Here is a 17,569-nt window from a genome sequence, read left to right as displayed (position 1 = left end):
TCCTACCTTTTAATATAGATAATATCGTATGTTTACGAAAAATACAATGGTCTTTGGCCATCTCCAACCGATGGCTGGCCAAATGGCTCATTTTAGCCCTCTGGCTCTCCAAGATTCTCTAAGATATTAATATTTTAATGAACAGTACAAGGCCATATTTGCTTCCGTCTCCAACCGAGGGCCAAAGGGTCAGAGGGCTCATTTTAGCCCTATCACAAAAAACCGTCTCCAACCGAGGGTCATAGGGCCAAACATAATTTATTATTTAAAAACTACAACTTAAATGTTGTTTAAGTTTCATATTGTTAAATGTTTTTTTTTAACAAATATGAAAAACTAGAAATGTTTTTTAATAATTTGTTAAATGTTGTTAAAAACTACAAATTTTGTAAAATAAAAGTTATAGGAAAAAATAGAATTTAAAAAAAATGAAAAATAGAAGTTATAGGAAAATTTTCGTAAATAAAAAATAATAATAAAACTGTAAAAAAAAAATTTCAAATCAATCATATCGATTAAAACCGACAGTAATACATTTATATTAGTAATACAAACATAAGCAAAAAACAAATGGCCAACCCGAGGTTGGCTGGCTGGCCGGAAGTGGCCAACCTTCTAGCCCTTTAACCCTTTGGGAGCTCACTGGCTTCGGGTTTCATTGGAACTTCGAAGTTAAGCAAGTAGCGCGCGAGAGCACTCCCAGGATAGGTGACCCATCGGGAAGTTCTCGTGTGAGTTCCCAAAAACAAAACCGTGAGGGCGTGGTCGGGACCCAAAGCGGACAATATCGTGCTACGGTGGAGTTGGGCCCAGGAAGTGGTCCCGCCTGGGCCGGAATGTGACAAAAAATGTAAAAAAAAAAAAATTTTCAAAAATAACAGCTAGTTGACGTCGGCTAGTCGTTAGATTCAAATTTTTCTTTAAGCAATCTTGTCGATTATAACCGACAAGAATATATTTATATTAAATATACTTTGTCGGTTATAATCAACAAGATTGCTCTAATTTTCTGGCCAGCCCGAGTTGGCTGGCTGGCTGCATGCGGCCAACACTTAGGCCCTTTCAAATTCCATGGGGCCCACGAGTCATCTACCCTAACCCTCGGTTGAAGACGATTTTCGGGTTATTTTTGACCCTCTGGACCCTTTGGTTGGAAATGACCTTAATTTCATAATTTGAGCCAATATCATTTTTTTCTCTCTCCTACCTTCCTGTTCTCTTTCTCCCATTTCTCTCTCCTATTTCTCTCTCATTTCTCGCTCTTTCAATCCTCCCTTTGAATTTCTATGTCTGGCCAATTAAATTTAGTAGTAATTTGCAAATTCACGACGAGTTGTAGTAGACATATTTGTTTTTTTTAATTATTAAAATTTAAAAACAATTTTAAATCTCATACCAAACAAATTTTTTAATTTAAAAAAAATGTTCTTAAAAGATGTTCTTAAGAAATATTTTAAGAAATTATAATTTTTTTTTAATACGATTACGAATGGATCTTTATATTTTTATTCTCACCTTGATTTTTCAAATCAAATCACTTTTATTGTATGATTAAATTAATATTGAGAAATGCGATCTGATATGATGGACTTAATTTCGTAATTTAAGCCAATACCGACCACATATTTTTTTTATACTAGACTAGTACTTGCTAGAGGAGCCAAAAGCTTCCCACCATCTTATGTCATTTCTAGCTTTCACATCAACATTACCATCCAACAAAGTGGAAACAATGATACAATGTGCTAATGTGGAATTATGTATTGTTTTACCATTTTTACTAGGGATATAACTTGTTTGAGCTAAGCATTTGCAAATTCAGTAATGTTATTTCAAAATAGAAATTTGACCATATTATTATCGTACATGAGACTTATCTTGATTAGAAAATATGTTAGCAATATAGGTAGAATTTTTTGCCAAATTACCATAGCAATTGTACCATATCAAAATTGTGGCAAAAAATTTGTACCATTGGTAATGGTACAGTATTTGTCCCGTACCATACATTTTTGGTACAGTAATGGTATTTAAAACCATTACCAGTGGTATACCGTACCGTACTACTATTATTAATATTATATCATTTATTTATTCTTTTCTATATAATTAGGTATTATTATCATTATATATGCACTTTATATTTTTTTCCTAGTCATTTATCCAATTATCTCACCCTTTAACCTCTACTTTCTCAATAAAAAAAACATAAGCCTTCTTACACTGCAACTCTTTATCTTTTCACTCATCTAGCCACCTACTTCATATTTGTTGCTCTAGTTCCGGCGACTCTCTCTCCGAAGTACATCTCATCTTCTCCTTCATCAAATTGGGATGTCTTTCTCTTTGGCTTCGTCTATTAAGTTAATTTTTGTACAATTTTAAAGAATATAGATATGAAATTTAAGAATCTTTGTACTATTTTTTTTAGAAATATTGAGTTCTTTCAGCAATTCTTCCATCTATTTACTTCTTGTTTCTTTAATGAATCTCTATAAAATTCTCATAATTATATACAAAAGTTTTAGAAACCCAAAGGGAGTGGTCAAAACATGTTTGGATCTTGACTTGGGTTGAAAAAAAAAAAAAATCAAATTACCATTACCATACCATACCAACCGAACTATTTGGCATGTCGAAATTCAGTATGCCAAAAGTTTGGCACGGTAATGGTAATAGATTTTGTCATACCAAAAGTTTTGTATGGTAATTGGTACATGGGTTTTGGTACGGTAATCGTACCAATGCCTTGTGACATCCCACATCGCCCAGGGGAGTGATCTTTATATGTATATTCCCATCTCTACCTAGCACGAGGCCTTTTGGGAGCTCACTGGCTTCGGCTTCCGTAGGAACTCCGAAGTTAAGCGAGAAGGGGGCTAGAGCAATCCCATGATGGGTGACCCACTGGGAAGTTGCTCGTGAGTTCCCAAAAACAAAACCGTGAGGGAATGGTAAGCCCAAAGCGGACAATATCGTGCTACGGTGGTGGAGTGGGCCCGGGATGTGATCCGCCCTGGGCCGGGATGTGACAATTTGGTATCAGAGCCTAACCGTGGTTGCATGTGTGTCGATGAGGACGTCGAGCCCCTAAGGGGGGTGGATTGTGACATCCCACATCGCCCAGGGGAGTGATCCTTAAATGTATATTCTCATCCCTACCTAGCACGAGGCCTTTTGGGAGCTCACTGGCTTCGGGTTTCGTAGAAACTCCGAAGTTAAGCGAGAAGGGGGCTAGAGCAATCCCATGATGGGTGACCCACTGGGAAGTTGCTCGTGAGTTCCCATAAACAAAACCGTGAGAGAATGGTAAGCCCAAAGCAGACAATATCGTGCTACGGTGGTGGAGCGGGCTCGAGAAGTGATCCACCCCGGGTCAAGATGTGACATGCCTCCCCTAGTAAGCAATATAGAAAATTTGATTGTTGATTAGTAGAAGAGCTTCGAAGAGTTGAGATGATGTAGAGTGAATCCCTCTCAAATTGAAATTTAGAAAATCACATGACACCGCCATTGTCACACCTTCATGAGCAGCCAACGCTTCTATGTGTTAGGTTCAAGAAAATGTTATCAAAATAGTTAGCAAGTCTAAGAGCATTGTAAAGTAGATGTCAAATTTTAAATACAAAATTTAAATTTAAAATCCTGTGCGGCACTTTTGATATTTTTTAAAGTTTTGTTCTCACCTAATTTACATTAATTACATTTTATAATTGTAATAAATATTTTCAGAACAAAAACAATAATAAAAATAATAAAGCCATTTATTAATATTTTTTTAAATTTTGTTCTCCACCCGATTTACATTAAATACTTTTAATAGAAATAATAAAATTTTGTTCTCCGTGTCAGGCTACATAAGAATTGACATTTCGGTTAGAAAACACTAATTTTTTTTTCCACTATTATTTCTGATACATACTTTGTGTTTGTGATATTCATTTGGAAATGTTCTAATTTTTAAGATTGAGGAAGAGTTCCTCTTCAGTTTATTTTGTATTTATAATTAAAATCGTTTATATTAAAATCATTTTGTAAAAATTTCCAAAAAAAAATAGTTAAAATCAATGTTGTTTAATCAATGATAATAAATAAATAGATGGTTGATAATGTTTTTACTGAATTTGTGCAATTTTTTTTGTAGGATTATATGATTTCATATTTTATCGATGTTTTTGCAGAGATATCCTTATAGAGTGGTTTATAATATTAACAGTTTCGATCATAAACTTGAAGTTTCTTGAATCAGCCCCCCAAAGTTAATTGAGGAGGAACTCCTCCTCAGCTAATGAGGAACCAAATTAATTCTTAAAAATATTACTTGACTTATCACACACACATTTTTAAATGTCAGTTCGGTTTAGACTAGTTTACAATAATATAAAATCAAATTTGATCATATCACTATAAATTGATTTGATTTCGGACCAATCGAATTTCTTATTCAAAATTAAATCAAACCGTTCAAAACGGTTCAAACCGGTCGGTTTGATCGGTTCGGTTGAACTTGACGTCACCTCCACTCCTAGTATGTGATTTTGGGTCTTAAAAATGGGAAAATATGAAGGGTCATGTGATCGTGTCCTTTCATCGTACATTGTACGATCAATTTTTATTAGGTATTATTTATATTTCAATTTAAATTTTAAATTTCAAATAATTTCTAACCGCACGATGTACGATAAACGGACACGATCACGGAAAAATCTCAAGGAAAAGGATCCTTTTCCTTAAAAATGAAAGGAAAAAAAAAAAGAGAAATGTGAAAAGGGAAAAAACAGGGCGAGTTAATAGCAAAGACTCAAAAATAAAAGTCGAGAGCGAATCTGCTTTGACCTCTCTCCTTCTCTCTTACCTTCATTTCTCTTTGGTGGTCGCATAATAATCCAGAGAGAGAAAGGAGAGGGAGAAAGAGCGCAAAAAGACCAATTTGACCTTCGTCCGCCCGCGGAGCTGCTGCTGCTTTTTCTTCTTCGTCTTTCCTCGCGTCTGCTAGTTTTGCTGCTGTACGGTCGCCTCACCATGAACGAGAAGGCCAACGTCACCAAGGAGCTCAACGCCAAGCACAGAAAGGTCTCGTCTTTTTTTTTCTTTTTCCCGTTTTCAAATTTTGGAAATTACAATTTATGCACCCAGAATTTGGAATTTGCCCCCCCCCCGCCCCCCAATCCTGTTCATTTCCGTGCAAATTGTTTCGGATCCTCGACTATGAATTGTGGAATTCGATTTCTGTTTTTGGGTGTTATCATCCCTTTTGTTTGGTTGCTGAGAATTGAGGGGAAAACGTTTGAGAATCTGTGCATGGTTGGAGTTTGATTGGATTTGATTAGATTTGTACATTTCAATTTGGATTCGTGGATATGAATTGCAATATTGAAGTGGTAGATTTGACTGGATTTGATGAGATTTGATCTATAGTTATGGGTCATGATTCGATTTATCTGAATTTGTTTGGATTCACCAATACCCCTACTGTTTTTCCTATGTGTATGAAATTTGGTCATAGGTTTAGATGATGAACTATCGAAATGGGCAATAATGGTAGTTTGCATTTATGCTTTAACAGTTATCTGTAATTATCCGTGTATGCTGTTATTAGTTAATATGTGAATTTTGAAGCTTGGAGAAATTATTCTTGAAGAAGATCCTTTCGAAGCATTTATTGTCAATTCTGTTTATGTGTGATTTCCAAATCATTTTCTGCTTTGATTTCTTTTATAAAATTGAAAATCGAATTTGCCTTATTGACATTCCATGTAAGCTGTTGCAGATCGTTTGCAACATTATGATTGTGATCCTACTGAGTGTTAAATCACCCAGTGCGCTATTTGTGCGGCAAGTCATTGGTCTCTCTTTAAATAGTTACACTTTCTTTTTATGATTATATTCAGTGGTTGCATGTATTTATAATTTTTGCGTATTTGTTTTATGATGTGCAGATACTGGAAGGACTTCTTAAATTGCCAGAGAATAGGGAATGTGCTGACTGCAAAGCTAAGTACGTAAGCATTCAAAAGAGATGATTTGCATTTCATGATACTGAATAACCAAGCATTGAGAATGAAAAATGATTTAAGTCATAACAGCCGTGCATCTTAATCCATGCATAACAAGTGTCATAATAAGCTTTCTAAATTGGTGAACGTATAGTATCAATTTTAAATGATGAATTGTCTTCTTCACAGGGGTCCAAGATGGGCTAGCGTGAATTTAGGTATCTTTATATGCATGCAATGTTCTGGGATCCACAGAAGTCTTGGCGTACACATATCGAAGGTGATTTTCATCTTTTATGTGGCTCATGACAAGAATACTTGGTGAACTAATTGTTAGGGCTGTTTACATTTCTCTTGGTATGCCTCTTCGAATTTTTGTTGACAGTAATATTAAGGTCCAGCAAATTATAATAACGGGTGAATCCACCTAACATTAGGTCTTGGTTTTTGAAAAATATCCTGAAAATGGATTTCATTAACTGCCCCTTGTTGGTGGCAAACGGCACTGTTGTGTCTTTTCATGCCTTCCATTCTTATCTATATATTTACATGGACAGGCTCCAAAAAACCGTAAAAAACCCATAAAATCCCCTTGGGTAACAAGATTTCTAATAAACGATAATTTAATATCATGAGGGTAGAACGGTAAACAACTAATTTTTTAAATTAACAGAATTTGATATAAAATCCAAGAACAACCCATGTAGTACAGTTGTAATGCGCTGATCTGAGTGTTATTGACTTTTTCTGCAGGTGCGGTCTGCTACTTTGGACACATGGCTTCCAGAGCAGGTTGCTTTTATTCAATGTAAGTTGGTCTTAGGACCTGGGCTTCTAGTTTGTTTCTCTGTTGATTGATGTCAATTTTCTTATGTTTAGAAAGATTGTTTGATTTTATACAGCAATGGGAAATGAGAAGTCAAATAGTTACTGGGAAGCAGAACTACCTCCAAACTATGACAGAGTTGGAATTGAGAATTTTATTCGTGCAAAGTGCGTGTCTGGCGGTACCCCTTAGAACTAGCATCTATTTGTCGAGATACAGTTATTGTCTATCATTAGTTTTTATTATGATTTAGGTAAACTCTTTAAAAGTGCTTCTGGCATTCTTTTCAGGTATGAAGATAAGAGATGGGTTCCTAGGGACGGACAACCAAAGCCACCTTCTAAAGTGTGGGAAGAAAGGACTAACTTACATTGGCCTCAACCTGCAGAAAAAAGTGGGCATGGTTATGTTGGAAATTCTGAAAAGAAGGTTGAGGAAAGGAAGAACATTCTAGCGACTCGTACAAAAGAAAGTGTTCCTGCTGCAAGAATTTGTCTTCCTGTTCCTCCGAAAGGTCCTGAACAGGTATTTAATATGGTGTTTCCCTGTAAGCTTATGTTTTTTCTGTTTGTTTTCATGTTGTTGCGCCTGATTGATTTCTTATTGTAGATTGGGGTTCTTGTTGACAAACTCAGTGTTAATGATTTTTATGTCAGATCTACCAATTGTTTTGCATGAACTGTATTGTTTAAGAAACAAGAAAATATATGATGGGCAGATATTCTCAGTAAGAGAGTTTTTTTTTTTTGGTCAACAGTAAGAGAGTTAGTAAAGCAACAAACATGACAAAAGAAAGGGAAATAGTAAAATTAAAAATGGAAAGTTTTATTTAAGGGGTGTGCTACTATGTTACCATGTTTTCATGGAAATCATCTTCCTTTAAAAGAAAAGAGCATTGTTGAACGAACTTGCGTTTGATAATTGGTAGCAAGAATGGACAAAAACATGTGATATGTTGGAGATAATGCATCATTCCGTTGCTGGCATGCAGAAAGCTTGCAAAAATTAAGTATCAATGGTGTCATAGAAATATTGAATTGCCTTTGGCATTTGGTAACCCAGAGTGTGAATATTGGTGGGGCACTAAAGTGGTAATTAGAGCGTAGAGGTTCAAGTAGGTGTCATAGAGAGACGTTTCTCAGGGACTTGTTGAGTTATTTTTTAACCTTTGTTCCACATCATGTAGTAGGGAGAAGATTCATTTCTGGAAGGATTTCTGGTATGAGGATTCCTCTTTCTGCGTTCCTTTCCCCTGATCATACTAGCTTCCCTTGTCTCATAATGCGTTAATAGCTAGTTCGGTGCTTCCTCTGCTTCATCTTTTGTGGTGGAACTTCAATTTCTTTGGGAATCTGAGAGATCAGGAAATTGTCCAGATTTCTGCTCTTCTTTTCGATTGAGACCATATCCCTTTCCCCTTGAAGAATAGCCTGGATGGCCATGCTTGGAGTTCAGTCACCTGTTTGTGTAGATCACTGTCCATGATTTTTATCCCTTGCTTACTATGGAAGGCTAAAGTACCTATATTAATGAAAGGTTGTTATCCCTTCAATGGTGTCCCATGTGCAAAGGAGCAATTGACAGTATCAACCGCCTTTTCCTTCTTTGTGCTGTTTTGAGTTTGGTGTCATCTGAATTCAGAAAATGTCATTTTCTTCATTCTAAACTTGGATTGTGAAGCTGCTATCTCTTCAGGTGGCATGAATTTTTAATTTGCTTGTTGCTTGTTGCTTGGTTCCTTTTGGTTTGACCTTTTCTATTTAAAGTGTATTGATTGATGCGCTTTGTCTTTTTTTTTTATTTCTTCTCTCAGTATGTTTCAAGTCCTGTAAAAAAAATTGCATACTTTGATTTTATTGGCCCATTTCCTTTTTTTTTTACAGTTTTTTTTCCATAGTATTTGTTACCTCATTTATTTTAGAAAGAGTAGTAGACCTAAAAGTTTTGTCATGGTGTATCCAAATTTTGACAGTTTGTACATGGCTCAAGACCACAAGATGTTCAGAAAATAGAACCAGCTGTTGAGCCAGCTGAAGCAACAAAGCAAGCTGTTGATGCTGCTCCTACTGCCCCTCCAAAAGTTGATTATGCTACTGACCTTTTCAACATGCTTTCAGTGGATGGTCCAAGTGAGAATGGATCGGATGCAGCATCAGCTGAGGATAATGATTGGGCTGGTTTTCAGTGTATGTCTTTACTCCCCTCCCATCATTCTCACACGTTTTCCTTTACTGGGATCATCCTATATAAGTTTGGTTCTGGGGGTTAAGAGATATGGTTGCCTTTATCTGCAGCTGCTGAAAAGGCATCGACAGCTGAGAAAACTGGTCCATCAAATGCAGCAGAGAACAATGTCAAATCTTCATCAGGAATTGAGGATCTATTTAAAGATGCACCTTCGTTAACACCTGTTTCAGAGAAACCCCAGAAAGACGTAAAAACTGACATTATGAGTCTTTTTGAGAAGGTATGTGCTGGATTATCATGTGAATCCGAATTATTGTTTGGAGAATATTTAAATGGTTTGATAAATTCTTTTTGTTAGTTGGACAAAAATGGATCTGGCTTTTGCCCCATAATCCATTATAAATTTTGTACAAGGTTGATTTATTTAATTTAAAATTAAGCCTTACAAAATTAAGTAAAATAATCTTTTTTAAAATTACTTTGGTTTTGACTAAATCGAATTATCGTTTTCTTGTTCCGTTGCATAACATGGTTTGTAAATGCACGTTATATTATTTAAAGATTTGAATATCTGCAGTCGAACATGGTGTCACCCTTCTCAATGCATCAGCAGCAACTAGCAATGCTGGCTCAGCACCAGTCTCTTCTCATGGCTGCAGCTAAATCTGGCGCAGATCAAAAGTTTCCTGGTATTATTCAACAACCTGTGTCCAACGGAAGCAATTTACCTTCCCAAGGTTGGTCAAACGTTGCCTACCAATATCCTGGATTGGTGATGCCTGTAGATGGGCAGGCTGATCTACAGAAAGTTCCACAGGTAGAGTCCACAATAAGGCTTCATTACGGTATAGTTTTTTCATTCATCAACGTTGAGTGACATTCTCATTGTGTATATTTCCTTTTGAGTCAGAGTCAGACAAAGACCATGGGACAGGCACATCCACTGGGGACCTCTGTTCCGTATTCAGCATCTAGGTATGTCATAAATCTCTGCCTGTCCTAGTTTTAGTTGGCACATTTGTGATGGGATTTTCTCGCTGTTATTTGGGTGTGTAAATGGTTAGCAAATGAAAAAAATTCTGAAGCAAATTGAGCTCATATTGGTCCTTGTGGTTCATGTTTCACAACCTTGATTGCTGCTGTTATGCAATAGGCCCCTTCTTGAACTGAATTGGTGGTGAATCGTTGACTGCCATGTCAAACCCAACCCCCCAAAACCAACACTGACAGGAAGTGAGCATGATGTGAACATTGAGCGTAAAACCTTAAGATTTACCATGATTTTTTTTTTCTCAATTTCCGTTATGAATCTAAGGCCGTACCTTTTCTTTGTGGAATATAATGAATCCGTCTCTTTGCAAGCACTGTTCTTAAAACATATGGGCTTAAGTTAGTTTACCAATTAGACGAGCTTACACTGGAGAAATGGGGATGTAATGCATCAAATATTCATCATTTCGTGCTAATGTTACATTTAGTTTTGCTTCATTAGCATAATAACACACCTCTTATCTGGTTCCCAAAGGTTTTCGGAGTTTCTAATTGGATTCTATACAGCTAATATTAATGAATGAAACGTTTTACCCCTAGTATTTTCTTTCATCCATACTACTGCTTCTATTTTGTAGCTTTTACGGTATGGCCCAAGTTAACCCAGTTAATGGCGTGACAAACGATGGGGCGAAGAAGACTCAATCACCATCTCCAGTATCATCTTCAACTTCTGCACAATCAGGAAAAGATTATGATTTCTCTTCTTTAACACAATTGATGTTCGCAAAACCCTGAAAAGTCTCTGGTCCCAGCCTTGTTATACCATACAAAAACAGTCGAATTACGGAAGGATATGACTTCTTTTCTTCCCATCGTCTGTTCCACCTGTACTGGGGTTCGTAAACTATTTTGTAGAGGGAGTACCCCTTTTTAGCGTTTCTCTGGGTGGTCACTTCATTTGTATGATTAGGGCTATTTGAGTAATAAGATGGGTTTAGATTGATCAAAACTATTTTGTTCCCAGTTTAATTTGTGTTCTTTGGATGAATATTTTTTACCTGAGGGAACCTCAAGAACAATGTCTATCGATACATCGTGTTTGGAATCCCGGAATTCTTACAGATCGTTCCGTTTCTCGTTATTATTTTCTTTCGTTTTTCGGTAACAAGGATGGGTAACATCCCAAACACCAGCAAGTTCTAGCCAAAACTCAGGGCAAGTCCTCTTGAAGTCCACTGTTTTATGCTCAATAACATGAACTATAAATCTCGAATAAGCACGCTAAATGGTCATGGTTTTGCCACAAGCAATGAAATCATGCTGCAATTGGGATAGGATGGTGGTTTGAAACCTCACCTACGTGAGAGAAACTTCAATACGCTACATGATGAGGACAACTCTCATATTGAGTTAAATTTTCGTGGGAGTTGAATGAGATTAATACAAGAAAGATCCAATGCTTTCCTGAGAGAATCATGACAGGATGGTAGTTTGAGGTCTTCCCTATGCTAAGAAGAGACTTCAATAAGGTTGCTTGATTAGAGCAACTTTTACACTAGGTCACAATAGCTGGGGTTGAATGAGATCAAAATACAAGAAAGAACCATGGCTTTTATGAGAGTGATATCATTGTTCACGTGATCAAGTTGCCCTACTAAAGTGTTTCTCTAAGAGCCACAATAATGTTAAAGACTTTAAGGGAATCTCAACTTCATCTACCAAACTCCAAATGTAAAGATAACCTAACCTTTGTAATAAAAAGAAAGATAGAAAAGGAAAGGCCAATTTCAAGCATTGAGTAGTATTACGAAGTCACGGAATACAATAATTCATGGACAATTTGTCACCCAACGTTTTCAATTTTTTTTTAATTTCTTATTCTTATGAAGATGTTCAAGGTCATGCCTGGTGAACAATGAGGAAATAAAGTTCAGACAACTATGACCATCATAGCACAACTCTCTTTTTCAAAATACTTTGATAGACTTTTTCAAAAAAATATTATTGTTTGTAACCAAGAATATTTTACATAGTATTTCTCTTATAACGTAACACATAATGAAATAAACTCAAAATACGAATACGAGGACATTTTTTATTTTTTTGATAGAATATAAGAACGACGTGCCAAAAAAAGAGGAAAAAAAACTCAAAATACACATGACAACATGTCTTGTTCTTGCCAATCGGTCATCAGAGCTTTTGTGTACTTAAGCCAAGTGAGCATCATCTTTACGAATTTGGCTACATCTTGAAATTTCCCTACCAAAATTAGGTACAAAATGTTGAACTTGGAAAATACCAAATCGAAGTCCCCTGCAATGGTTGTAAAATTTGTAGTACTAGTTGTTCTAACCGATAACCCATCAGAATACAGTACCGGTAGATGGCTAACACTTGTCAATCACCCAACAAGTGGACGGTGGCATGAGAACACAGATGAATTTGTGGTAGTACAAGGCCATAAGCTACAGCTCCAAACCCTCCCAAATATTATCATCTTTGACTCACTTGTACCAGCTTGGTGTCCAAGTATATTAGGTCATCACCGGCCAATGGGAAACCACCACGTGTCGACTGCAAGCATGGGTTTTGAGAGAGGCCGACTGAAGATGATGAGCTGAATGACATGCATGCATGCATATCTGCTCCATACTTTGCTTGATGCAATATAAGATCATGATAATGTCTTAAAGTTCTAACTCTGTGTATATATATATAATTATATTATATATTGTTGACGTAAGCTCCTGGAGATTGAGAGCCTGGTGTGGGGATTTTGTTTCTGCTTCGGTGGGGCTTTCATCAGAGGAAGGGGACAAGTCATAAAAAGCTAGGACCAATGAGATTGCAAAAAATGAATCATCGGGAGTTTTAGAGAAAATTGGAGCGGAGCGTGAATGATTTTTACTTTGAAAACTGTTTTAAGTTGAAATGCGTTGAAATTTTACTAAGAGTTTTTTTTTCAAAAATACTTGAAAGTACTTCTTGAGCATCTGTATAGAAAACACTTTTACATATAGGCACTTCTGATTAATTTACAATTAAAATTGCTTTAATTATCAGAACACTCCTTTTTCATTTTCAGAAGCAATCTGAAACACGTCTGAAATCTATGCATGACCTACAAATTTGTACTTGGAAAAAGAAACAATTACGCAACTGTAGTTCATGAGATTTGAACTTAAAAACTTTGCTAATAAAATAAAAATAAGTGTCACTAAACTAAATAATAGTCAGATAAAATTGTTGAAGTGTCCTTACGCACAGTTGATATTCAAGTTATCTAGTTGTTAGTGCCTAACTGTTTCTGTAGTTGTTTCGGCCTATTAGGCGGACATAACAACCCATTAAGGGCCACAAACCCTCCCATTAATTTTCCTAATCTCTTGTTCATGTTTCAGGGTGTCATCCAGCCACAAACATGACGGTGGTCTACAAATGTTAAGCATAAACAACTTTTTATGCTTACATCTTCTCAATTTAATTGAAAGTTTGTAACTTATATTTCTTCTCCGGCCGTCATATGTAGTTTGAGAGGAGAAATGGCTTTGAAAATCATATAATGGGCATATATATACAAATTAGTAATGTTCTCTTGACATATGACCTAACATATTGATATTGCTTGATCGTCGATGAACATCATTAGTTAGGTTAAATTATATTTAAATATTAGTTGATTAGGTTGATCTTATCAGTCTAACAACATAACTTGCCAAACAGTTTTGACGTGATAACATTTCTCTATTAAAATTCATTCTGCAATGGGATTTGCTCAATCTTATTAGTCTACTCCGTGTTATATCTGTTAATGTCCTCCTCGATCACATTTCTATGAAATTTGTTGCAAAACAATCATATATTACGACTTTTGCATGCTCGACCGTCTCTTGGCTCTGAGTCATTGCCATCCAATTGACTTTTATGACCATTTTTTGGATGTATATGCATACAGCCTTACTATGTAGGACATGTCGACTTCTCAAAAAAGACTTGATCACTCTCACTTGCGTATAGTTACACTAGCAATATATATATATATATATATATATATATATAGCTAGCTACGGTTAAATACTCTTCCCACGTCGCACTCTTGCATTTGTATGTTTCTGGTGAGGAAAACGTGCATGCTTAAATTGACCACAGACAAATCAAGACTCTTTAGGTACACACATTGCCTATCGAATTAATAAAACATGCACATCATGATTATATTCGTTATTTGGACTACTGCAAAAACAAAAATGCTTGGTGCTTATTGGTTGGTCGGCAATCTTAACACATGAATTAATGTTTTATTATATGCTAATTAATTTAGGGTTCTTGAAGGTTAAGCCCTTGCAGTACTTATTTTCTAGACACAAATCCATAACGTTTTAAACCTCTAAATAAAACCCAAGTTTCAAATTAATTCCCAAGTAGACAAATAAGTGACCTACTATTTACTAAAATATTTACAAATGTGTCATAACACTTTAACTACGTTAACGTATTTAATTACCAACCATGATTATGGCAAATAAGTGCCTTATTATTATAGAAATTATCCACTCATGAGTTTCTCACATTATTTTAATACTTATCTATCACGTCTTATTTTTTTATTTGGTGACAATCGTTATAGGTAAATTATTTTACATGTTTTATTATACATTAGGCACGTTGTGATATTATTATATATGTGTGTGCAATAATTTACCTATACTTTATTTAAACTATAGGTAAATTAATTTTGAATCAAACAATTTTATTTATTTATTTTGTAGGTAAATTATTGTGTATGTATTATTAGATATAATAAACACATTTTGTTATTCTTATATATACGTGTGTGTGTGCGCGTGCGCGCAAATAATTTACCTATATTTTTATGTAAAATGTATGTAAGTTAAATTTATTTTTATTAGGAACTTTTGTATGTATTATTATATTTATTAGGAACTTTTATTGTTATTACATATATGTTGTATAAAATAATTTTGCCTATATTTTTTTAGGTGAATTTACCTATATTTATAGGGTGGTGCTACATATATCAAATTTGTGCATAAAATAATGTGACACATTCTAATTTGTATTATTTAAATTGAGAAATAAACATTAATATTCAATATTTATTATAATAATTGATCAAATTAATGATATCTTTCAATTTCAAAAAAAAAAAAAAATCATATTTGATATTATATATGCAATGAATTTACAACATTAATGCCTTTTTTCTCCTTTTTTTTATTTTTTGGGCAAAGTCATTAATCCCGCTTTACAATTTGCATATAATTAATTGTCTACATCAAACATGCAATAGGAGTATTTTAGGGATCCAATAACTGTAAAATTTGTAAAGCATAATTATTGAATTTATTGATGTGGATCCTAGTTATTGGGTTTTCTTTGCGTAAAAAAAAATGATATTAAGTTTATGTGGAGAAAATTAATTATGTGGGGCTAAAATTTTATTTTCAGATTAAGGAGGATCTATCCAATAATTATTTTGGGGTTGGAAAATGCATAATATTAAAAGATTTTAATTGATTTTTAATATTTTTGGAAAATATTAAATGAGTATAAAAGAAATAAAAACATATAATTAGATAACTGGACTCACTCTTAAAAACACTGTTTTTGGACCTAGATCTAAAAGCCCCTATATTCAATATGTTCATATACTACTCTCACGAAATCTGGAGATACATTCTTGGATCCTGTTGCTTGTAAGTGCTCGTTTCTTAGGTGAGAAGTAAATATTGTATGAGGAAGAATTAGTGTTATACTAACTAGCTTATGTTATAATAAGTTTATTATAATATATCTTACACTTCTGAAATGTCACAATTTTATAACACATAGATTAGTACATAGTATGACAATATTTCGGTTCCATTCAAATTTTTTCGCAATGCATCTTGCATGGCTAATGGCTTTCGTTGCATTCTAATTAATTTGGTTATTGTACCATATTTGGCCTTCCCTTGTATCACAATCAATGTTTGAAATTTCTTCAATTTGGTTGAGATTAATCAGAAAAAGATATGGAAAGAGGGTGAAGTTGACTTCACTCTATATCAGATAAACTCTTAAATTTCGGCTAAAATCGACATATTTTTTTCTATAAATCCAGCATATTGGTTAAATATCGACAAACTGCCGTATGGTATTCTCTAAAATTTCTATTTAAATTTCCACGTTTTTAGCAAATTTTCATCATTTCCATCAAATGCAACTGATATCGATATATTCATCGTATTTTCATAAATTTACATATCAATATTTTCACTGATTAATATTTTAAACATTGATTAACAACTCACGAGTTCTTTCTTAATTACCTTCTAAACACGGCCGGTTAATTAAGTAGGGTGGCAAGCGTGTGGGGAAGCTCAAGATTAATTAAGAAAAATCCATTACCCAGTCTCCAAGGGTGAGCGAGTGAGTGGTCCAACGCGATACCCATGGACCGGGCATTTAGGATCCTTCATGATCAACACACCGCCGGAGTTAACGGTCACATATATAAAAATATAGCCGTTGAGATGTGGTAGTGGTACCTTTTAAATATTAATTCTTCGTGTACAAAGATTAAACAATTAATCACCTTTTTTATTTACTTTTATGATGAAATGATAATTAAGTAAACAAAGAAATTAAAAAAAAAGGGAAAGAACATGTCCCACCTCCCCACCACCAGAACGGTCTGGAGAAGTAGAAACTGATTATTTATGGACACGAAACTTCTTATCCAAGAAATAACAGGTAAAAGTCACATCTATTTTTGTGTATGAGAGACCCTAATGCAAGAAATGGCAGCTAAATTCTTATTTATGTATCCAAGATCATCACTTAAATTGTTAAAACTAAATTATTGAGCTTGAAAAATCATAGGATAGATAAATCAAGTGCTCCTCAAGTCACAATTTTCGCATCGGGGTTTTGCAACTACTTTAGCGAGAAATACTTTTGCTCGAGTGCTTCGATTGGAAGTGCTTTTATAAGAAATTTATAAAAAATACTTCTAGCTTTTTCTGTCAAACGCAACTAAAAACACTTGTTAGAACGCATTTTTAACGATTTCAGAAGTAATCCCAAACATGTCTTAATGGAATGTTAATAAATAATAACATTTGCTAGTGTAATGATTCTAAACCCACTTAACCTTAAAATGATTTATTATTATTATTTTTATTTTTTTATAAATATGACATTTTTTGTTTGATGCTTATAAAACTAAAAATATGAATGATATTATTCAAATATATATATATAGTCAAAATAATCATTGAAATTGACATAACTCTTTACTTTGGTCGTTGGGGTTTGAAATCGATAGAAGTGGTCTCTGAGTTTGTCCACTATCAATCGTTTTGGTCATTCTATAAAAAAATTCCATTAAATAAGTATAAAATGACAAAAATGCTCTCAATTTTTGTCAAATCATTTGGGCACATTGTTTATTAATTAAGGGTATTTTGTCATTTTGATCATTTTCAACATAATTCTCCTAGAATGACCAAAATGATTGATGGTAGACAAACTCATGAACTACTTCTATTGATTTCAAATT

General features: G+C 34.4%; 1 protein-coding gene across 1 annotated transcript; it reads left to right on the top strand.

Moving 5' to 3' along the window:
• Window positions 1-4,762: 4,762 nt before the first annotated feature.
• LOC137741984 (ADP-ribosylation factor GTPase-activating protein AGD5) lies at window positions 4,763-11,011 on the top strand. Its single transcript, XM_068481702.2, has 11 exons — window positions 4,763-5,073; window positions 5,940-5,998; window positions 6,186-6,276; window positions 6,750-6,804; window positions 6,899-6,989; window positions 7,113-7,347; window positions 8,795-9,008; window positions 9,117-9,289; window positions 9,587-9,826; window positions 9,920-9,984; window positions 10,638-11,011. The coding sequence occupies exons 1-11, from the start codon at window positions 5,023-5,025 to the stop codon at window positions 10,795-10,797; spliced, it is 1,434 nt and encodes a 477-aa protein (XP_068337803.2). The 5' UTR covers window positions 4,763-5,022; the 3' UTR covers window positions 10,798-11,011.
• Window positions 11,012-17,569: the final 6,558 nt, after the last annotated feature.

The sequence above is a fragment of the Pyrus communis genome, chromosome 11, assembly GCF_041283825.1.
Source record: "Pyrus communis isolate YQ-2024b chromosome 11, ASM4128382v1, whole genome shotgun sequence".
Classification (NCBI taxonomy): domain Eukaryota; kingdom Viridiplantae; phylum Streptophyta; class Magnoliopsida; order Rosales; family Rosaceae; genus Pyrus; species Pyrus communis.
The sequence above is the reverse complement of the archived record's forward strand: the minus strand, read 5'-3'. Positions and strand labels throughout refer to the sequence as shown.